General features: G+C 34.1%; 2 protein-coding genes across 4 annotated transcripts in view; one reads left to right on the forward strand and one right to left on the reverse strand.

The window, feature by feature from the left end:
• Positions 1–5,834, forward strand: part of LOC131674147 (uncharacterized) — a 145,318-nt gene extending 139,484 nt beyond the window's left edge. Inside the window, exons 7-11 of the mRNA XM_058952668.1 lie at positions 452–771; positions 1,289–1,490; positions 1,663–2,015; positions 2,128–3,081; positions 3,464–5,834. Coding sequence (XP_058808651.1) covers positions 452–771; positions 1,289–1,490; positions 1,663–2,015; positions 2,128–3,081; positions 3,464–3,571 — 1,937 coding nt within the window. The 3' untranslated portion in view covers positions 3,572–5,834. The remainder of the gene's footprint in view (positions 1–451; positions 772–1,288; positions 1,491–1,662; positions 2,016–2,127; positions 3,082–3,463) is intronic.
• An 11,258-nt stretch (positions 5,835–17,092) lies between these two features.
• On the reverse strand, positions 17,093–24,795 carry LOC131674149 (armadillo segment polarity protein-like). Of its 3 annotated transcripts, XR_009302785.1 has the most exons (11): positions 24,590–24,795; positions 23,472–23,533; positions 23,075–23,311; positions 22,545–22,977; positions 22,115–22,476; positions 21,105–21,715; positions 20,845–21,018; positions 20,397–20,699; positions 19,347–19,446; positions 19,073–19,136; positions 18,538–18,652 (listed from the first exon to the last, which is right to left on the reverse strand). XR_009302785.1 is itself a non-coding variant. In XM_058952669.1 (10 exons), exons 2-10 carry the CDS (start codon positions 23,506–23,508, stop codon positions 18,453–18,455), a joined length of 2,457 nt encoding a protein of 818 aa, XP_058808652.1. In that variant the 5' UTR covers positions 23,509–23,533; positions 24,590–24,795; the 3' UTR covers positions 17,093–18,452. The 3 variants fall into 3 exon arrangements, 2 of the variants coding, with proteins under 2 accessions (XP_058808652.1, XP_058808653.1); XM_058952669.1 differs by lacking the exon at positions 19,073–19,136 and having other exon boundaries at positions 17,093–18,652; XM_058952670.1 differs by lacking the exons at positions 19,073–19,136; positions 19,347–19,446 and having other exon boundaries at positions 18,490–18,652.

Raw genomic sequence — 24,795 nt, forward strand, 5'->3', positions numbered from 1 at the left:
TACTGCTGCATCGTTGCTCGCTTGGTCTTTTATATACAACAATATCTGCTGAGTAATTTGGTCATTAAGCTCTAGTCGTATTTCATGTCGTGCATCGCATCACTGTTCTTTGCACTTATTTGACATAAATTTACATCTTTTTTCAACATAGACTAATTAATTCATTCCGATAAATCATAACACAATTCAAAGTTTTAAGTTAACGAAATGCTGATAACGTAGCAGTATTTAATTAAAAATGAAACAATTTCATTCATCTTGAAGATATAAAGCTCAGTTCACAACACCAGAATGAACTGAAAAAGTGGGGGTTGCCGGCCTCTAGAATTAAAAATCTTACAATTAGACTTGTAACCGTCAAACTATTAGAAGTTTCAAAACTGCAAAAAGTATATAATCTGTTGAAAGATACAGTATGTAAAATTAAGAATCCATTTTCTTGTGAATGCAGCCGACATCAGAGCCGACATGGACTATTCGCGACAAGCGATACAGGAACAGAAGAGGCTATCGCAGATGGTTAAACCGTTAACACCACGTGAACCTACGTTAACACCGAAGCCGACAAGGAAATCGAAGAAGAAGAAAAAGAAGAAGAAAAAGAAACCACAACATCTAACCACCACGAATGTAGAATCGTTGATTGCGACAACCGAAATACCTTGGCTTACCACGCTTTCCCCTGCTGCGGCAAAATGGCGGCTTGTCGCAGAAAGATTATTAGGACCGTCATGGTCGCAGGAAAGTAGCGGAGGTGATGAAGTTGACAAGGTAATGTTGAACTCTTAAAATTTTTTTTAATTTATCAATGCGATATAAATATATGATCAAACGATGCTTATCAACAACAATTTTCTTTAAATAAATTTTATATATATATTTAACATAATAAATATTTAACACAGATCCAATTGTTAAATTAGATAATAAAAATTTTCTGAATTGAATATTTAAATATTTTAAGAAGAGCACAGGTCGAGTATAGTCGGCTGCTCTTAATTTTCTAAAATTTGATTAGTATAAATTAAACTTGCTTCTGCATATATATCGACATACGAGATATATAGATTGAATCTGCATACTCTTCGTATAATATTTTAATTAATTTCTGAACTGATTATTTTTAGTCTATTAATATTAAAACGTAATCTAATGATCATTATAATTCTTTTGACTATCCATGATATGTTAGTAAGTATTACAATTTAAAAAAATGTTAATACTTATTAATCTAATGATGTTGATGTGATTGAGAGATCAGTAAAAGTAAATTTGATTTTTATAATAGATTCACAGTTCGACGTCATCAAAGTCACACACAATGCACAGGCTACTGGACGACAAGCAGCTCGAGAACCTCAAAGCACTAAACTCCGAGCGTCAAGTATTGATGCTCAAGGCAGCTCGGGAATATTCGAAGCCTCGAACGGTACACTATGGCAAAATTCGTACGCACCAGCAGGCTTCTTCTTCGAAGGATTCAACCACCGGTGAGTTATTAATCGTTGTATTATAAAAATGTTGTCTATTTAGATAGAACGTCAGGAAAATACTGAAAAATCCACAGCCTTCATAGCGTTCAGAAAAATGCACGCATGCACACAGCTTGTTCAAAGCAATGTAAAATGGAAAAAATTGTATTTTTTCCTCGAAATTTTGCAGAGTACGATGCTAATCAGCGAGCTCATCACTATGGCAAGTTGATATCTTCGTCGTTGTCGCATGAAAATTATCCACTTGCAGCAACGTACTCGGAGGAACAGCCAGACCTAACATCGAATCACGAGTACTTAGCAGCTGAACGAGATTTCGCAACAGATAGAAGTAATTCGGCAAATTGGTGGCCGGGATCAAGAACTGGATGGAACTGGGGACAGGTCGCCAAACCCTGGCTATCCTGGGATGCCGAGCGTGAATACTACGCAAAACTAGAGCAGCAGGAACAAGAAGAGGCACTGAAAACTTGGCATCAAACGCAGCAACGTCAGCGCCTGCAGAACTTGAATCGGCACAGGGTACGGTTTTGACTGTTTACGTTTATTCTATTTTTCTTCTTCGCAGCTTGAATACAAAAGAAAAAAATAGTACGTAGCTACTGACTTTCAATTGAAATTTTTAAAACTCTAGGAAAGCTTACCACCTTGGCTGGAAGAGAAAGAACTTCATCGTCTGATGTCAAAAACCGATCAGATGAGGCCACAAGGGATTTACAGAGAGCAAGACGAAGACATTTGGGGTAACAATCTCAACAAGAACTCCGAATTAAAGAACGACGATCGATCAAAATCAGATGATTATTCGAAAGAATCTCCCAAGCTTACTATGAAAACGTGGAACAGCTTAACTTCAGATCCAGCCACATGGCCGTTTAAATTGCCTGGAGCAAAACCTTGGCCTAAGGACGAAAACGGAAAATCTTATAATCCAAACGCGGAGCTGCTTCGTAAATTAGGTCTTTATAAGAACGGAAGGCCAAGGCCAGACAAGGACGCATTGAGAGATTTAAAGCAGCAGAATATACAAAACAATAAGTCGCCTCAATTGTCATCGAAGCTAAACTCGTGGATGGAACCCGACGAACAACAAACAACATGGTTCAATAACATAAAGCTTCATGCAAGTTATGAAGATTCAAGCTCACGCTGGAATAACGAGAACTTATCTTCATCGTCGAACAACGAGCACGTTTGGGGTAGAGAGAAAATACCCGACGAGTGGAATCCAGCCAAAACAGCAAGCAACACCTGGCCAACAAAATGGAAACAGTTTGCTTATCACAAAGTCACGGCTCAGCCTACCTCGGATAAACCAAGTAAAAATGCGTTCATAGCTGTGTCAGCTGTTTCCGCACCAAAATATGGAAACCAATGGAGGAAGAACAATATCGAAGAAATTGAACAGACCAATGAGAACGGCCCAGGCTCTGAGGATCCTGACTTGCCCATTAATCAAATGAGAATGAATATCTGGAAGAAAAATACAGGCCTTAACGGGACTGCTATTACCGCTAATACAGTAAAAGTTGACGTACTTCAAAATCAATTAGAAAGCTTAAGAGGCCGCCAAGAAGAGCCTGTTTTGGTATGTACGCATCATAGTAATTATTACTTAGAATACTTATGAACTTAGAACATTTATGCTGTTTACTCAAAACTGAAATACAAGGAAAATAAAGTATCGATTGCTAACACAATGTATACTTTATATTTTTTTAATAATTGTGATTGGTATTTTTCTTTCCTTTTATTTTCTTTTTATCAAAATCTAGATTAAAAATCAAATTTTCTATCCAATTAAAAGAATGATTTATAAATATTAATATTTACATAAAAGCACTTAAATCAATCGATAAGTTAAACAAATTACAATTTGTGTGAATAATTCATGATTCTAGTTTTGTCTTTATATCGGTTTCTTTACTCTTCGAACAATTCACGTTGATTAAAATATTTTTTATTTACAGTTGGAACTTAACGTCAGTATAAAGAATTCAACAATTCACAAAGAAATTGAATCGTCAACTGCTGTACCAAACATGCAAAAAGTAACAAGGAACTCGAATGCCGAATAGAATTTTAAATTCAAGGAAAGCTGTACTTAACTGAAATATTAAATATTTTCTGAAATAATTTGTTTCTATAATAAATATTTTTTTTCTGTTTACAATATTCATCAAATGTTTTCCAATTATATTTTTTAAAGTTATGATTGTAAAATTCGACCGTGGGTCATACTGTCAAAGTATATTGGAAAAATGCCATTCGCGGATTTTGCAACTGCAACTGAAAATCCTTTAATTAATTTTAAAACTAAAAAAATACGACGATTAAATGGAGACTACTTGTTATCATGATTTTTGTAATGTAGTATTCAAAAAATGAATTTTAGAACATTATATATGTTTAATTAATGGAAATTGAAATAATAATTTTACCAATGCATAGTTTATTGTTGTTTATTGCAATAAAAATGAAGATATACTCTTCATGAATTAAGGTGGTTCACAATTACAAAAAATTTAATATCGATTATTTGTCTATAACAGTATAATGCATCATAAGTTTTTACGTTATTGAGTTAGTATTGTTACTGAAATTTTTAAATTAAATGAAAAAGCATGCAAATAATTATTCTGAATAAGTATATTATGATTAATGTTAAAAATTGTGATAAACTTATTTGGATACGTATGCAAATTAAGAATTAATAGTATTTAATTGGTTAACTATTATTATAAAGGCATTTGCATGTTATCTAAAATTATTCTTTAAAAAGTATCTCAAAAGAAATTTAGTCTTAATTATTTTTTGATAAATGTTTCATTAAACCAACAAGATGAATTAATTCATAAAATTGTTTTGCCACGAAATAAATTTTGTATTTCAAAATTAAAGCACCTTTTACGCTAAGAAATAATAATATTGTTGGTATTAACATTGTCAGATAAAAAGATGAAAATTAAAAACGTATGAAAATTGGGAATAAATTGTTTTATGACGTATTGTACATATAAAAAGTAAAAATATGTATACAAATCTATAAAGCAGTATGTATGAAATTACCTTTATGAACAGGCTAATACTTAAAAACTCTGGAATATCTGGAACTCAATATCATAAGAACCAAGTAAGAAAACATTATTTTCAAACAAAAACTTGTTTCAAGTAAATTTACAAATATTGATAGATTAGCAGAATACTTCATAGATTTTTATTATGGATTTACTTTGTATATTCGCGTCAAGTTATTTTACTACTTATTTTACTTAGAAATAAAATAGAAAGATAAAGTTCTGATTTAATTAGTATTTATTATCTCACCTATGCTTGCTTCATTTTTTGGATTTTCTTTTTACTTAATTTCAGAGGTAATAATTGGGATTAGTTAGACATTAGCTGACATTTCGCTTGCTTATTTATCAACCTCTTCAGAAAAATAAGCACAATGAGTGGCACTGTCTTGTTAGAATAGCTGTTGTCGCTAGCTAATAACTATTCTGACAAGACTTAGAATAAATAAAAAGAGAAAGTTCCGATATTGATTTGAACATTCCATATAATAGTAATAAGTATAATTTCTGAAACTTTGTTCTTTTATATCTTATTTGTTAGTGATATCGGTATGAATTTCGAAAAACAAATGGGTTAAATAAATTGAATGTTGTATAAGGATGTAATTGAAAAATTAAAAATCTATAATTTAAGTTTAAAATTATTAATAGTGATATATAATACATGTTTAATGAGTATTGAAAGGGTTTATTTTATAATATAGAATAACTAATACAAATTATTTCTTGTATTTATTATCAAGTAAGCAAATATAGGAATATTTATCAATTTTGGCATGCTTACAAATTTTATGGGATGATATTTTACAGAGTTATTACACAACTGTTATAAACAACAACTGCTATGTATAAAATAATAGACCTACTATTGGCATAAAATACTATTTTATTTAAACGTGATTGTAATGGAAAATATCAATATTGTAAGGACAAGTAAATATGCGAAATCATAGCACGATATCGAATGAATGGTTTCACAATGAAACATCTCATGTAAATTTTAATTATCAAATTCATTGAATAGTTGTAGTTTCATTAGAATATTTGTTTCCGACTTTTCTTAAATATTGATTCATTTTCATACGATTACGCTATCACGATGTTTCAACATCTTCTAACAAATGTAAATTTAAAAATATGATTAATAAATAATTTAATATATTTTCGGGAAATTCTTTTTCTTTATTTAAATATCATAGTACTCATTGTAAACTGATCTAACATGAATATTAGAACTATTACATGACTGTTAATTTTTATTGAATCGCAAACTTATTATTTTAGTTGTTATATAAAACTGTATTAATAAAAATTTTTAAATTGTAATTTTAAATATTTATATATGTATAACTTTAATATATTCATTATAGTTTAATAGCTATTTATATATTTCATCTGATCATTGAAAAATCTAACGCATATTTTAACGTTGTACATGTACAGAAAATAATAAAAAGACAAAATTTAAAAACAGAATTATTGTCATTCAAAATTATTTTACATTGACTTTAATGCGTAAATATATCAACATAAATGAAATCAGTTTGTTCGAAGTCCATTCTATTATTTCCACATTCAATTGAATTAGTACATTACAATACTAGTGCAACGAAGTGATTTGAATCTCATGCAGACGCTTGCACTTGAACGAAGAGAGCACATGATTTTAATATATTTATAAATCTATGGAGCTTCTAAATCATTTGATCTCTCTTTATTATTAGTAATTCACAGTCCCATGTCTATGATCTACATCTTCTTATTTTACCGCATCTCCATATAACAAATTTTACAATATTTAATCTAAATAAATAAGAATTAAGTATGACATGGCCACTCCTTAATCAATGGTTGTGATCGATTTTTTAGCAAACGATAAAACATCTAGAACCAACGGTTCTTATTTGTATTATAGTGATTAAAATAATGAAATCTCTTCACTTTGGCTCTTTAATATTAAATAATCACTCGGTAACAACTATTAATAAAGTAAGATTGATGTAGATCTATAATTTGGAAGAGGTTTCGATTAGAAATATATTTTTAGCATCGCTGAACTGAAAATTCGTTACCCTCATTGGATAATATTCTGAAAATATAATTTATATAATCCCAAATTTTATCAATACTATTAGGAATATTATAGAATATCTCAAATTCAATGTATTGAACCTTGACCTATATATCGATGTCCAGTAGGGATGTGCCTCAACATGGATGTGAGAGCAACAGGGCTAATTATTGTTGGGATCGTTTAAGAATATCGTCATAATGATTTATACTGGCGTATCGGATTTCCTATTGCTTTTTTTTTATTAATGTGTATAGCTAAAAAGAGCGAAAAATGACCATTTTTTCCATTCATTTTCTTAATTTACACTTGAAATATCGTTTTTGAGGTAAATATTCATAGAAATAAAGTTGTAGAGTGAAAAATTTGCTATCGGATAGTGCCATACAAATCAGCAAAATTCGATTTCCCGCAACAATAGAGAATGAACAAACAAATAAAAGAGTCGAAGAAACAGCTAGTTTTCGAACGTGATGTTTCAATTTAGCTTATTAAAGGATCATATTGATTATTTGTTGTTACAAAACTTCAATATTTTATAAATCGAAATATATTTTTACTGCTAACTAGCGTAATTGTTTATTAAGTTAAAGCTAAAATAATACGCACTATAAATAATAATATCGTAGGAAAACCATAAGATTGACAAAGACGCCAATTTTTTCTGCAAAAATAATTTTACGTAAAATAATGTTATATTTATAAATAATTGAAAGATTTTTATTGTTTATCTTTCAATTTTTATGTGGAATTTAATCGTATTGTATAAAATGACAATAGATATTGTCATTAAGAGTATATTTTTAGAAAATTATACTAAAAAGTCAATTTTTCTGGAAAATTACTCACTTTTTTATTGGCTTACTTGGCAATTAAGGGTTGTTAATATTTCAGGAATATTTGAATATTTTTTATGCTAAATACAATAAAACGCTTGTTATGTAAAATAAAAAATTTAAATTATCTATATGTAAATTTTAATAAATGATACGATATTTATACACAATTCATGCAATCAATAAGAATTGCTTTTACAGCGTAACATTTTTACAATATGTTGATATATATTATAAATTAAATCTAACAAATTAAAGCACACATTATACACATTTTACTCGCTTCAATTGCGTAGGACCATTATCAAAATCACTTTCATTCGCGTACGATTGTGTCTCATTATCAAATAATTCATTAACCGAAAAATGGCGGAAATATTGCTATTGTTATTAAGCAAAAAATTGTGATACATTTAAGAAAAATTATTTTGGCTGATTGATAATAAAAAATTACCAATTAAATTAATGCTTATGATATTTGACCATTCATAGCATACGTGAAAAAATTGGCGTCTTTGTCAATCTTATGGTTTTCCCACGATATTACTATTTATATTGCGTATTATTTTAACTTTAACTTAATAAACAATTACGCTAGTCAGCAGTAAAAAAAATTTCAATCTCAATTTTTTTTCGTTCGATTTATAAAAGATTGAAATTTTGTGACAACAAATAATCAATATGATCCTTTAATAAGCTAAATTGAAACACCACGTTCGAAAACTAGTTGTTTTTTCGACTTTTTTATTTGTTTGTTCATTCTCTATTGTTGCGGGAAATCGAATATTGCTAATTTTTCATGCCACTATCCGATAGTAAATTTTTCACTCTATAACTTTATTTCTGTGAATATTTATCTCAAAAACGATATTTCGGTGTTAATTAAGAAAATGAATGGAAAAAATGATCATTTTTTACTCTTTTTAGCTATCAACATTAATAAAAAAAGCAATAGGAAATCAGATACGCCAGTATAAATACATCATTATCACGATATTCTTGAGCGATCCCAACAATAATTAGCCCTGTTGCCTCATATCCACATTTTCCAAATTTTTTAAGCTAATTCCAGTGGAATTATATTGAACCAAATTTTGAACATATGAAGCGTAATAATTTTGAAAATAATATTGAAAATGTAAACAACGATACACAAGATGGAAGAGAATACGTAGAATTAATCAATGAACCGAGGTACATTCTGCGAAACCGTCGAAATATTCAGCCATCATACCGGGGAAATACAGTTAATTTCTCATTTGATTCTGAAAACACTGATGAACTTGTTATTGATGATTCCAATGAACCGTATAATTATAACTAAACGAATAATAGTACGAATTCAGAGGCCTGAAAAAAGCAATGAATAGTGAAATACTAGCACTTTAAAAAATAAAACTGAGACCTTAACAAAGGCACCGCCAAATACCAAAATATTATCGAACAGATGATGTTATAATTTTGACTATTGACTATTCACATAGAGAGTTCGCGATTAAACAATCCAAAGGTATTCTTGTCGGGCTCAAGAGCAACATTGTCTGAACGATGTTTTGGTGTCAGGGCCACTTCTGCAATGCGATCTCGATTTGGCGTCGCTACTTTTACGTCTTTACGGCTGATGTAAAATGTTCAGGTAAATACGAGTCGCATCTCAAGATCAGGATTTGCAACGTATACTTTGACCCCCCGAAGCTCCAATCGATTATTGCTTAAGCACGGTGATATACGATACGACTTGTGCTCTCTATCTAGCTATACACACACTTGTACGTAACTTGCTGCTGAAGGGAGTTCGTCCTTTCCTATGGGCGCTGAATTTCTAACTGTAATTACATACGTTGACGACACTTTTTTCGAAGCTGACAAACTGCCGACTACGGTGACAGAGATACGTGAACTCATTGAACTATTGAAGTCAGCTGGCATTGAACTAGACATGTGGGCCGTGGATATTCTGAATTGTTACCTACATACGCGCAGACGAACGAGTCGGAGCCCATAAAGACAATTGATCGCAATAGTACTGTTAAAACACTCGGTGTGTTGTGGGATCCGACTGTCGATGAATTTAAATTCAAAGCTGCTAGATTAGATGAGTCGAATAAACCGGTAACAAAAAGGTCAGTTCTCTCCGATACTGCATGGTCATGGTCATGGTGATGGCAAATATGTCAATGCAGGACCTGTGAATTGTAAAAACTGGCTAGGACGATCCATTGTTGTTCGAATTGCATGAACGCTGGCTAGCTCAGTACTGGTAACGTAATATTTGTTGTGATTGTCGGACAAGTACACCATTCTATTACTATCAAGTCAATAAATAAGAACGCATTTATTAATGTCAATGTTGTATGTATTCATTATCAGTGGGTCACTTCCTACGCTTTCATTGTTACCTTCCACCGTATAGTGGGCTGTTTAGGAATTGCAGGAATCTATACAGAGATAACGCTACTAAGTTTCAAGGCACTGATGTCGATTTGAAGGAGACTTCTACGCAATGACTATGCTACTCTTGCTACCTGCGGGCGGGGGGAGGGGCGGGGACGTAAATTCAGCGAAAGATTTGACGAAACGAGCCATCAATGGGCACGCTTTAGCATTGTGGAACTCTCCACCGTCATGATCGAAATTGAAGCATGTCTAAACTCACGATCACTACATTCGTTGATGACTGATCCGACCAACTTGAAAGCGCTAACTCCAGCGCACTTGTTCATAGGCGACACATTAGCTGCCATTCCCGACGAGAAACCATCGAACGTACCGGATAATCAACTAAATCATTATCAACTGATCCAGCGAATGCAGAACCAGTTCTGGAAGCAATAGTCTACCAATTATCTGCAATATCTCCAGGAGCTAGGAAAATTACACAGACAACCTTGAAGAAGGACAACTCGTGCTGCTCAAGGACGACCGAAACCCCCCATTAAAATAGCTACTAAGCTGCATAACCTAAGGGCATGTAGACCTGACAATTTAGCGTATGTGGTCACCGTTAAAAGTGTGATCAATTAATTACGCCATGTTGCTTATCTGGCGTCACTCTTCCTTGAGCCATAAGAAAATGAAGAGTTTGACAACATAACTATCGCTTTTATATTCGTCTAATCGATGAAGACGGACGGTGTGTTTGATGTATGAGCTCCTTCCCTTTTCTCTCTTCGGTGTCATTGTCAGCGCGGGAGAAAAAGACATACCGGCCTTAACAAATACTAATTTTGCTTTACAATTAGGGAAAACCCGACGAGGGAAAGGTCTGACGCGCGGTGATTTGCTGCCACTCGAGGGGTCCACACGTGTCGCGCAAATGTGACACGTAGCGTGACCAAGCCATTACGTCTGTCGCTGGCCCATGGGTTTCAATTAGTGAATTTTCCCCCTCTCTTCCCTTTGGCGACAAGGGAGGAGAAAGCGCGTCATCGCTCTCTGTCAAGAGGATTTTTAGTTTGTAGCCCAAGACTAAAAAAGCAACTTCTCTGTTTATCTGGACTCTGCTCTACGCAGCTGTAATAGGTCACGTCTTAACGCGTTCCTGAGAGCATATCATCCCTGCGACTGTCACGCTCTTCAATCTACGAGGCGGCAAGAACTGCTCCCGTTCTCGAGACGTTGAGATCACGGTAGATAGCTGCAGTTACTGCACTCTAACACCCTTACCGCAGAACCGAGGTACCGGTACTCACCTCCAAGAGAGCTCTCTACGTGCGAACACCTAAGTAAGTGTACTGGCGTTACGCGATCCTTTGTACGTAATACTGTTTGTTGTTCCGAACCATTGTACGATCGATCATTGTTATTTGTATCGTTGATATCGCTTGACTTGGACATTTTTCCTACCTACGACTAGGATTTTTTACGCCCTTGTCAAGCGTTCATTTACTTATCTCACAAATGAAGGATGTAAGTTTTCATAATCTAATGATTTTCTTGCACTGGTACCCTTCCTTGTACATATTGTACGAAATTTAGAATATTATTAAGGACTACCTGCAAAAAGAAAACGGAGATTATAAGGATGTGTTTAGCCCTGTTAAAAAGTACGATTAGATGTTTCTTAGCTATAAGTATTTCAAACAAAATGTTCGCTAAACGGTTAATCTAAAGGGTCATTTTGAAGAAACTATATTCAGTGGTGGCCAATAAATTAGGGTCACCAGTGACTAAAATCAGGTAAGATTCAAAATTTTGTATCTCGGCTAAAAATGGTCGTACACACATCATTTTAAATAGTAAGAGTCGCACAGTGCTCATTTTAAAGATATTTGTAAAAACTTGTAAAAGCTAATTTTAAACCTTTATTACGTTGAAATGGAAGTTGGAAAAATGAAATATTTCAAGTTCTGTTCAAACACGCACAATTCAATAAATAATCCATCTACAGAAATTCTGTACCAATCATTTTCAAGCTCTTTTCAAGAACTCTAAAATCTTTTATTTTTATTTTTTTTTTGACAACTTAAAAGATGACCGAATTACGGTGATTTTCGTGAAAAATCAATATATTTTTAGACTGTTTGTATTTCCTACAGTAACTAACATACAACAAAAACCTAAAGAGAAAAACTGTTCTTATTTTTGTCAAGAATTTTTTTAAATTTTTTTTTCAATCGAATGTGAATGATATTAAATATTTTTTATTTTTAAGTATTTATTAACTATTGCCTAGTAAATAAACTCGATCATTTTTACGATTATGCACGCACTGCGCACGCGTAACAAATTCAAGGTTGTATCACATTTATCAATACTACATTTTTGTGGTAATTTAATTGAGGTGTATATAAACCTTCTTGAATAAAAAATTGAAATATAATAATCGACATTCATAATACCAAAATAATAATATAATTTTTCGAAGAATAATAAATTGTACTCATTATGATTTCCAAAATTACAAGTATTTTTAAAGGATTAAATTTTTAGAGACATGATCGATGCGAGGCCGATGAAAATGATAACTTATGGTTTAGTGGTAAGAATATTTATTCTCCTCTATTGATAAGACTAAAGGTATCGAACGAGTATACGGCATGGTGAAGGTGACCGACCAAGACAACCACTGTAAGAGGTAAGGTAGAGTGAATGAAGGAAGCAGGTCGAAATTAATGCCACTTCTTTATCACACGATGAATTAAAGTTTATATCAACAATACACGTGAACTTACTATAACGCTTAACTATCTAAATGGCAGGCATAAAAAACCTCGTAGCGCGTGGAAAAAGCCACCATTTCACAAAGAAAAGAACGCAACAACAGTCTGACTCTAGCCTGATCGTGACGAAAAAGGAGAAAGCAGTTTACTCATCTCCCTTCGAGCTAGAACTCAACTATCCCCCCAGACGTACATCACGTCGAATTTTTCATGCCCTCCTTTTCACCGCTGGACCTAATCAATGCGCGCGTAGTCTCTGACACTCTTCCTCGCTTGCCCTCGCTTGGTAACCGATCGGTCGAAGGTGAGCGCCTTTTACACTTACCCCCATCGCGTCCTCTTCTTCGGCGTCGATGACGACCCGTCTCTTCAGAAAGCCAAGCTTCCTTGCGGGGTCTGCAGCTCCCGAGCGTGAACTCGGGTCAGTGGGTGGCTTATGTGGCAACGACGACGTACCATACACTATGCAATAGACCGAACGAGAGCTTCGCTGTGAGCATCGGGAGTTTACAATCTCGCTCCTTGCTAGAGTGTACGTGACTTAATCACTATGAAAATTCCGCTTACAACTGCTATGTACGTGCCGAGACAAAGACACTCTGAAAAACATGCGCACTTACGGCAATAACGAAGCGTCGTTAGAAAGTCCGGCGCCCGGGCGCCATAACGCATTTACTTCACGTGCGCTAGCCCGCATGTTGGCAGACGAACCCATCGGCGCATATACGTCGTCCGACGAAATCCGATGATTTATGGCCCCTCATAACGAAGGTGTACGCTCACCATTTCGTCCGGAGTCACCACCATTTTCTTTAATTATTGGCGCGTATTGTTAGTGTTTCCAACAGCCACGTTGCTTACATAGACTGCTGGCAGAGCAGGGAGCATGGAGACCAGTGAGTCTGTGATATAAATATATGATGCACTAAGAAGGTGCTTGTATTTTGGAAAGGAAACGATGAAATGAAGAATAGTTATATGGAGTTTTGTTGATGGCCTAGAGTATTGAAAAATTTAATGAGACGCCGAATTCTCGTCTAAGTTTAAAAGCAGAAGTGAATTTACAGATGCAGAAGCAGTGATGAAAATTTTCAGTACATATGTAAAAAAATACATCTCATGTAAAAAATCCACCTAATTAATCAATGCAATATGAAGAAAAAAGGTAAGGTTGTAAAAATGTAAGGTCTGGTATTAAATTAAAGAAGGGAGAACGTCTAACTGGGATGTTTCGGCGAATCTGACGACGGATTTGTCGTCTGAAATGAGAAGTGGATTTGCAAATGGAGAGGTAATGATGGGATACCAGGGAAGCATTCGTGAGAGATTGAGGGTTCAAGTAGCTAAAAATCATTTGGGAAAGTTCGGGGGGTAGATTTTTGATAATGTCGAAGCCTGGAGTATTAAGGTCTAAAATAGAAAAGATTTTACGTAAAAAACTTAAAAGAGCCATGATAGCTGGTTTTTTGTGCTGCTTGATGCTCTCTCTACAAGAGCATTCAAGTAATTGATCCAGTCTGTTGTTGCAGGGGCTTATATACCGAAGTGCCTTGACAACGCTGATTGGACTACTCTCTTCTAATAGGTTAATACTAGGCAACCAATCGCAAGGCACTTCGGTAGGGTATATAAATTAGTCATAACAAAGAGATTACAAGAAGCTACTGATGCTTATGGAGATTTTACATCAGTTATATCTGATGAAGAAATATCATCACACTATACGCAAAAAAATGTGTCTGAAAAATAATGGAAATGAAATCGAACAAATGTTCGTTTGTTGTTCGAGAACAGGACTGGATCAATATGGTAACCAGGCCTAAGAATACCACTTACCAACAAGAGTTATCTAAATCGTGATCAAGATTCGAACTAAAATTTCCATCGAGCGTGAGATTAAGAATCAGAACGGAATCAAAATCTAAATCCAGATCAAGAATATCTAGAGCAAGTTCAGGATTGAAATCAGATTCTGACAGTAATTCAAATACTATTTCAATGAAAACCACAAATAGTATTTGTGGCGACAGATTCGAAAATAAAATATAAAACAAAAACGTGTTGTTGGCATAGCAATAAAATTAGTTAAAATTTATTAATCAATCAGTTGTTATTAGTTAGTTAATTAGTTGATGTCCAATTGATACCACTTATACTTGTATCATACAAATAAATTATATTTTTATTAAAATAGTAAAACGATTATTTATTTTGCTATATATTGATCAGCAGCTACTGGATAAGTTACCAGAAGATGTGAGAGGCCAAATAAGTGAGAAATTCGGAACAATGCAGTAGCAAATTAATTATTTACAAGGTAAAGTGTTGAATAAAAGTAAAAAGAACAAAAAAACATCCCAGTATAAAGTACGTACCTTATTGAAGATCTGAAAATATTTCGATTCGAGATAACTTTCAAACACATATATATTTATTCATGCTAATAATTATTTTATTTGTAGAAGTTTAAGAACAAATAGCTCTCATTCAAGGCTACGATGTTGACTTAGACGGTCAAGGGAGTCTAGAATTATCTGCAGAATTAAAACGATTAGAAGAACCATGCTGCAATAACATGGTTAAAATAAAAACTACTATTCTCTCGGAAACGTAACTCCCCAGGGGTTTTTTCCGAGCGAAGACATGGGTATTGGCGGCGAAACATGTGCAAGCAATGCCGGAACTAGGCCGGCTCACCGATACGCTAAATTATGGGGACTTTTGCAAAACGAGCATGTTGGCCCACGTGTATGGGGCATGTGGGGCGCCAGAAGCGCGCTACTCTCTCCGAGACCTTCCATTATTAAAAACGTTTTCCGATCGCGATTTGCGTAATATGTAATGTCGATTCGGTCTCTCTCTCTTTCTCTCTTTCCCTCCCCTCTCTTCTCACTCTCTCTCTCTTTCTCGACGTGGCTCGACCCATTAACTTGGATGAGCGCATTGGGCGTGTCCGTCGCCGTGAAGCTGCACCAACTTGTCAGCACCGAGAGCTGAACCGTTCGACCTCACGAGTAGTAACTCATTCCCAGGGAATGCAGGTCAGCTCAAGTCGTAGGGAAGGGCTGTCAAATTCTTCATTGGGCCGGTTAGTTAGCGAGCTCCGAGAGCGGGGTGGGGGGAGATGAGGTACGACACAAAATACGCCCGAAAAATAAATGGCGCTTGAAACTGGCTCCCAGCGATGCGTGCGAGCGGAGGCTCGAAAACAAGGAAATAGAGAGCGACAGTCAGTCTGACCTTAGTTTTCCGTTCAAGTGCGATAGATCCGAATCGCGAAAACTGATATTGTCCTTTAAGTGTTACTGAAGCTATTTGCAGCAATTTGTATCTTCTCGAGCATGTCAATTAAAAAAAAAAATGTGTGTAAGGCTTTTTCCCTTAATCAACGTTTTTTTATGACATTTTTCGCATACATATACGTCTTGTTAAATAAATAAAAAGAAAAATAACAATACAACTTTCACTTTGCTCCCTTATCCTTACTCCTTGATACATATTCAATCACAAGAATTTTTTTAATTATGTTTGACCGCTAAATTGTTCATACTAGAGCAACTTGGGAATTGGCAAAAAGTATGCTCACATCGTTTCCGATTTTAAAAACATTTTGTTATGTTATATGGATAAACAACTCGTGCAGAATGCAAATTTATAACTATTTAACGCAAAAGAGGCTGCTCTCTTCTTACCTTGTGATGACCTTCATCAAATGACCTTGAAAAACACGTTCAAGGTCACGTTGAAGGTAACCATCAATTGGTCGCCTCTGATCCCTACAACTTTTACCTGAACTATTTTTTGCTATCATACTTCTAAAAGGAAATAATCGACTCCATCGATTAAAATAGATCAAACTGTATATACAAGAAAAGGGACTTTAATAAATATTTTTTTATGTAATAACATTATTTTGATAATAACTAAACAAATATAGTGTAGAGTCCAAAATATTATCCTGCAAAACGTTCTCTTAGGACAATCAACTTAGAAAACTTATTTTCGTAAAAATTGTTAACTAATAGCATTGCTTACATTAAAAATCTGTCAGGGATTAGTTATTAGAACATTATTTATCATTTCATTAAACATATGTTCAGACTGTACCGCTATAAAAGTATACCATTAGCACAATCGCAGAAATCTTAATAGCCCTAAGTTTTTAATAAATACCGGTAGCTATATTTGTTATTATTTTATTTGTTACCTCATGATCTTTAGAGTTTCATACTAGTTTTCAAAAAAATTTGAAGCAAATTAAATTTACAATCAAACGAAATGTACTGCGAATATCTTCTACGTACTAAAACAATTAAATTTGAAGATATTTTGTTTTTAAATAAATACACGTGGCCTATACTAATTTTTTTCAGCTGCTTAGACGACAAAAAAAAAATTATTTTTAAAGCTCAAAAAAAATGAAAAAAGGATGTTTTTCGAGGAAACGTTCTTCAATTATTTTTCGTAAAAAACAAATAGCTAAGAACAAATTGTTGTTAAAAAAAATTTATATATACATAATGCCTGTTATACTCGTGGTTTCTTTGTAGTTTTATTTACTTGTATAATAAATATCGATATAATCATGTCTACATTGCATTTGTATATGCATAATAATCGCGTTCGTAATTTAAATAATTAGTCTTGTAACACACAATTTGTATTTGTGCCCTCTGCATATTTTTGATAGCATATCATAATTAAAATAAAATACTTAAGCAAATGTAATGTCTTTATAATTATGATACATTTTAGAACTTTTTTCGATGCGATAATGATTTGGGTTTTAGTTTTATTCATTTGTATCAAAAATCATTTTCATATTTGCTGATGATCGGTCATGAGCTCACAAAATGCATACGTTTTTTGATACGAACTTTCATTATAAAGATTGATGTAAAACAATGATATGCAGAAGAAGCCGTAAAGTTTTCTTAATTTGTTGTACAAGATATCTGACAATGATTCTTACGTTAGTAATAATAGAGTAATCAGCTTATATACCTAGTAAGGACTATAAAAGAAATTCTAAATATTGTAATACAAAAATAAGAAATACTAAAACATTTTAATCAATACTTATAATTAAATAATAAAATATTTTAAAAAACGAACAACCGACCAGTGAATTAGTTAGTGACTCTAATTTATTCTAATGAAGGGTTGAATCTCATTTTCGTTCTTTAAAAAATTGTATTATTCAAACTATGAAGAGCGAAGATTTTTTATTGTATTTATTACTAAAATTCGCAAAAACACGAAAATATAACTTATTTTTACCTTGCGATTGAAATTTTCTATAAAAAAAACCTAATACGAATATCAAATGATCATAATATCAAATCAACATTAAAAACGAATAACGAAATTTTTCAGAGCAATACCAACTGTTGAACGATTGCTTGTGTTGTGTGCGCGTGCGCGCGCGCGCGTGTGTGTGTGTGTATGTGTGCGTCCGTGTGTGCGATGAACGAAACCCTAACTTTTAAACAATCTTTTTCGTAAAAATAATAGATTTTAGTTACAAAGTTGACAACAAAGAGGTTTGCGTTGAGTGGTGACAGTTTTGCCGCATTCTTTCTTTCCCCCATTGTCCATTTGTTTAGTGTCAGAAGACCAAAATGAGACTGGATCTCACATTTCTACCTATTATTTAGCATTTTACAAATGATGTACAGTAAAAACATTGAGATTAGATGAATTATCGTTACACCGACAGTTTCAATTGAGCAAAAGATACAGTTGAAAACGACATTTATATGAATAAAAAATCAACAATAAAAAAATCTCTTCATTACACATATAAAATAACTTCAGAGATCCGTGTCGTACCACGCGGCAGCGATAGAGCCATGATCTTGAGGTGGCGCCTGATCGGATGGCAGCTCGCTTAGGTTGTCAAAACTCAAATCACCCTCGTGCGCCACATCCATCGCGTCTAGCGGCCCGTACGTCGAGTCGTTGCCGCCAATCTCCAAGCCCTGCATGGAATCTACTGGTATCTGGTCATAACCTGTAGGTCAAATTATACGTGTAAAATTTCCTTTCATTTAGCATTGTTGAACTCACATGTGCAATTTCTGGAAAGGGGCAAAGTCAATTTTTTAATTGTAAATCTGCGATGTTTCATGAAATTATAAAAAATACATTTTCTATTTTTAATCATAAAAAAATAAAAAATTGTAATTAGCTCATCGATAAAAATAAAATACAATATAAAAATTACAAAATTCGAATAAAAGTAATAGCAATTTAACATAAGTGTAAGGAATAATGAGTAACATATAATGAATGAAGGTGACTGTAGTAGTTGTGTTTGTGAATTTTAATATAATATGACAGCAATATATGTAACAACATCTAACAAGCAGCTTCATGATGTAATAAAATAATGATATAGACAACACAACATCGAAATTTACTTTTCACCTACTATATTATATAGTGCACGATATTGTCGCAGAGCCTTTTACTTATTGTTTAGTCCATAGGTTAGTCTGTTGAAGAATAAAGCAAAATATAAATCTTATTACTGTTTTTTATGTTAAAGATAATCAATTAATTATCTTTTGAAACTTTACAAAGTTTGTCTCAACTAGCTGGCTTGTCCCATTAATTGAGAAAAGTATTTTATTATGATTTCGATAGTCTACATATATTATTTAAATAAAAAGCTCTAAAAAAATAAAAGAAAACTAATAATTTACCTTGGGGTTGATATATGCGGCCTCCACCGTGACTGCTATGTATACTAGGAGGTCCTTGTCCATACATACCGTCATACGATTGTTCAGTACCGAGTACGTCCTAAGGATCCAGATTGACAAATCAAGGAAAACTTAATACACAACTAAAGATGGCCATATCACACGCTTTCAAATTCACAAAAAAAAAAAACAAAGAATCTAAATGTTTCTACAAATATATAACAATGATTGGAATGGATATCGATGTTCAATGGTAATGCAAAATAATCACGACAAAGATTTAAGAACATTCCCATGCAGAATTTTCAATCATATTTTAACGAAATAACAATTTACGATTTCATTGAACTAACGCCTATTCAGTTTATGTGTGAAAGGAATAAGTACATCATTTATATATAGTTGAATGATTGATATTAATTTTTATGATATGAGTAAAATATATCATGCTTTGCAAACGTATTACCAATTTCAGTTTGTTATTTACACCGAATTTAAAAGGATGATGGAGCCACAGGAATTCATATGAAATACATAGCGATATGTAAGAAAACATAGTTACGAACATTTTCGTAGATTCCGTTATACTCTTTTAATTTTCAATTTTTCGTAAAAGTCTGAATTTGATACAGCCTTTTTCTAAAGTAATTTCGGAGCTGAAATTGCTGAATTAAATATTTATAAAAGTTTAATAATAAATAAAAATAACGAAATCCACGAAATACATTCCTGTCATGTGGTTCGAGATCCTTTTAACATAAAATCTAATAAATGCATTGTAATGTAGTTTTTCATGTAAATAATTTCTATGTGGTAATGTTTTCTATGTTGGATAGAAATAATAATTGAAAAAAATAATTTTATAAGCAAAAAATAAATAAATAAGTACAATCAAAATGTAATCATTCAAAAGATAATTTATGATCTGAATATCGTTGATTCTTCTATTGCTATTTCAAATGAGTTTCTGCTAATACTTTTATTAATTTTTACACATAATGATATCCATATTATAAACAATTATATGCCATTCTGTGCGTCAAAACTTACCTGGAGATCTGGACCTAAGCCAAATTCTGGGTTATTCCAAAGATTGGGATCCTCACGCAACAGCGAGTTGGTAAGCTCAACGGAAAGTCGTTTCTTATAGTCTTGAGGTTTGTCTTCGCTCATACGGAACAGAACAGCAGCGGCATAAGTAGCCACACCCTCATTGCGCGAGTGCAAAAGCTCAGTTAAAGGTGCCGTTGCACCTTCCTGCTCGATCATTTCAGCACCTTCCTTGTCAGCGGCCAGCTCGCACAAAACTCCCGCGGCCACGCGTTGAATGTTTTCGATTTCATTAAATAGTAGCTGAAAAGTTTTTTAGTATATAGTGAAAAATAAATTGTTAATTCAAATCCTATAGTAAATTTCTTAAGAAAATGTATGTTATATAAATTTTTGATTTAATGTGCATAATCTATTGTTTAAGTAAATTATGATGGAAAATGGTTACCTGTACAAATATGGGTATAACAAGTTGCGATCGAATCAGAGCCCTATTATGAGACTCGCGAGCAAGAATATGTAGAGCGCCTACGGTACCTTCCACAATTTCCTCCATACGCACTCCATCTGCATAGGCCCCAGATGCGGGTCCACTACCAATATTGGTCACTGAAGATCTTTGCTGAAAATTTAATCATTGACTTATAAGAATGAATACAAATACCTATATTTCTTAAAAATGGTTTAGAATAAAGAAAGTTAGTTTACCCTCTGAGTATCATTGAATGCGCGCATAAGCAACCGAACTAAATGATGAATTGCACCGTTTTCTCTAAGCGGTGTATAATTAGCTGGACAAAGGGCAAGATTTCTTATAAGACCGATAACCGCCTTGATAAGGGGCCAACGCGATGGTGGCTGCAGTAACTTGACAATCACAGGTATGCCATAGTTGCCGCGTACGGCATTTTGTGCCATCTCGGCCTCGACGTGCCGAGAGGTGAGATGTCTCAAAGCGCAGACAGCCGGCTCAGTGATCTCCTCGCGATCACCAGCATTCATGATAGTGCGTACAAGAGCATCTACACCACCCACCTGGCAAACGGTTACCTTATTGCGTTGATTGTTACAGGTCAAGTTAGAGAGGATGCCCGCGGCACAAGTAACAACGTTCACGTCGCTCGAGGCCAACACTTGAACAAGACTTTGGAGTAAGCCCTCGAGGCCATCGACCTTTGTGCCAGCATCCGACAAGTTTCGCAAGGTCCATAGGCAATTCTGGACAAGGCGTTGACTCGGATTACCGAGATGCATTGCTAGTGCCTGCATGCCTCCAGCTTCCACAATCGCTGGCTTGTTGCTTGCGCATACTGATAAAACTGAAATAAACGCGATTCATTATCAAAATTTTTAAGTATGGTATCATTATTGAGGACTTTTTTTGTATACTAAATTATTTTGACTATTACAATTTTATTGCTACTCACTTAATTTAATATAATAAGTCATTATATTAAATATTCGTTTATTATAAATCGGAGTACTTGATTTTCATTTATAGTCGTATCATTTATTAAAATTTCATGAGATGATATCTTCCATATTTAAATAGATTTCAGAATCCAATAAAATAAACTATAAAAGGAGTATGCATTAAGTAAAAGTAAAGTAAATATAAAGGAAAAATGAAGTAAAGTGTAAAAAGGAGAAAAAATTATTGAAGAAACTGGTAAACAAATACTTTTAAAAACAAGGTTCAAAAAGAAAATTGTTCTCACCTTTGAGCACTCTGGAGGTAGTCCAAAGTAGCTTCTCATAATCGTAGGTACGCATAATACGTACAAGTTCTGCTGGACCCTGTGATGCTAAAATAATAAGCTTGCTTTCTTGGTTACCATAAGCAAGAATTTGCAAACAGTCGGTAACAATAGCTAAAAACTTGACGTTGTTACGCTGAAGCAGCAGAACCATGCGTTGCAAACCACCAGCCAATCGAACGGCCATTTTCGAACCGTCTTGATGGAGCAACAGATTGTGCAGAGTTGTGATAGCATAGAACAACACCGACTCAATATTCGAGCTAAGAAGCTTTACGAGAGCCGGTATACCGCCACTCTTGAATATCGCCAGAAGACCTTGTCTATTGATAAAATTCAATATGAGATATTTTTGGTAATTTTTTTTTAATTTAAGAGGACTGTGACGAACCTATGATGAGACAAGTTATGCAAGGTACCAACTGCAGCCTTGGTAGACTCGAGATCCTCGCTATTTGAGATGGCTTGGACAAGCGTCTCAACCATTTGTAAGCTGTTCATGATGGCATGCCTGGAGGCCTCTTTCTTAGATAGTTGATGAACGACCATAGCTGCTTGAGATACAACCACCTGGTCTTCGTCGTTGAGCAGCTTGATGAGTTCTGGGACAGCGCGAGTAGCGAGATCAGCATCATCTTGGTAGTTGATTAAATTGACCACAGCATGTTTAAGCATCTGACTGGGCTCAGTGAGACGCTGCACTGCGGTCGGCTGAGCCGGATCAAACTGCGTCGATGGAATCTCAATACCCTCTTCCAGCGTCTCCGGGAACATAGCCGCGCGCACACGCTGTGAACGTGTGTGGCTCAACTGGTCGTTCATCTCTGCTCATTGCAAAAATCATTGTCAGTGAGTATATGCCGATCAAAATTAAAATTAAAGTTAAAATCTCAGTAAGGTAACATTTCATTAGTATCATACCATCAACTTGATCCTGGGTAAAGCCCTGGGCAAATCCCTGATCGAGATCGAACATGAGTTGATCACCTTCGATCTCCTCGTCGTCCTTGCCGCTAAGCGATGGCGCGGTGGTGGCGGCGCCCGAGTGAATACCTGAATCACCCATATAGGAGTTTTGCTGCCACATAAGAGTCTGCTCTTTGCTCGATGGCATTGGCAGATCGCCCGGACCTTGAGGTTGATAGTTGCCGTGCGACACTAGCAAAAAAACCATTAGACATTCAGTTCGATTTCATTACGATTTTATTTTGTATACCTTCGTTTAGTCAGTGAAAAATTTAGTTATTAAGTTTTATCAAAATTCATCCGAAATGGATTAATGTATACAGTTTTATGAGCAATCGTAAAATACACTCACTTGGTCTAGTTTGATTACTTGGCATTTGATAACTCATGGTTACAGTTTTCAGTAGTCAGCGTCTGAAAAAATGCGACATTATCGAAGAGGTTACAATTAATTTTACATTTCTTAACGATTTAACAACTTTAACAATTGTTTTTCCAATTGTTAAAATTTTTCTCAAAAATTTTATTGCCAAGAAATTAGTACTAAAAATACCAATTTAATAAATTAACCTAACTTGATAAATACTGTTTTACTATGTCTATTATATAAATTTAAAGCTTACTTTATAGAGATTTAATTAACGATATGATATTAGAAAGACTATGATATTCAGGAAAAAAACAGTAAACACTTGTGCTTTAAATAGTCATATAAATAGACAATGTAAACATTGTATTATATATCATATAACTCATAGAATGATTTATTCATCGAATTTAATCTGAAACTGCCTTGAATATGAATTTAATCTTTATCACTTTAGTTATGCAATTCGAAATGTAAATCGTACCTTTGATTTATTAAATACAACTAATATTTTCATAATAGTTGTTTGATATTTTTTATTTTGCTATTAAAAAATCTATAAACATGTTAATCATATATACGCGATAAGTAAACACAATAATACGCATTTACTTGTACGTAAAAATACTTGAAAATACGTAGCGGACAGGTACGCAATGCATAAATATTATCGATATTCGTACCAAATTCACACATAGTATGGAAAAATGTTATTCAGATATAATCTCTGATTTTAACTCAGTTAGATAAGTATAGGTAGAGTCCAACTATTGCGAAGATTGCAGTCGCAGAGAGAAAAGAAAAGCTCAAGAGGCGTGGGCGCAGGGCGGCACAAATCAAAGGGCTCGGAATGCATGAGAAAAGAGAAAGAGAGACTTGTTTCCGCTCTCTCACTCGCGCAATCAATGACTGGCTACGTGAGTTATTTGACGATAATATTTTGTTACTTAATTTGTAAATTAATAGCACAGTTTGAAGTGCAAAATTTTGCCAATAATACCAGTTGCAGTAGTTCTCTCGCATAGACACACCACACACACGTCAAGATGTGCATGACAACTCTAGCGAGATGAACGGTGAGAGAGAAAAACGAAAATACTCACCGAGTTACGAGCTGTTCGCTGCAAGCCAGCGCCTTCTGTGTCGGTCGAACAACCCTGATAACGCGGGTGTATCTCTGAACTTTCGTTGATGATTCACACACGTATAAAGTTAAAGAAAGATAGGATCAGATGTAGAGGCAATGATCAATCTCCTCCCAATGCAATTGCGAGAGGAGAGACTGCCGGACGAGAGGTCGACGCGTCGA

This window comes from Phymastichus coffea, unplaced genomic scaffold (assembly GCF_024137745.1).
Source record: "Phymastichus coffea isolate CEN01 unplaced genomic scaffold, Cenicafe_Pcof_1.1 PCOF00215, whole genome shotgun sequence".
In the NCBI taxonomy this organism is placed as follows: domain Eukaryota; kingdom Metazoa; phylum Arthropoda; class Insecta; order Hymenoptera; family Eulophidae; genus Phymastichus; species Phymastichus coffea.

Coding starts and splice junctions, on each gene's coding strand:
- LOC131674149 (XM_058952669.1), bottom strand. CDS start 23,508: ATGAGTTATCAAATGCCAAGTAATCAAACTAGACCAA. Junction 22,477..22,544: donor CATAACTTGTCTCATCATAG/GTTCGTCACAGT, acceptor TTTTATCAATAG/ACAAGGTCTTCTGGCGATAT. Junction 21,716..22,114: donor TACCTCCAGAGTGCTCAAAG/GTGAGAACAATT, acceptor CGTTTATTTCAG/TTTTATCAGTATGCGCAAGC.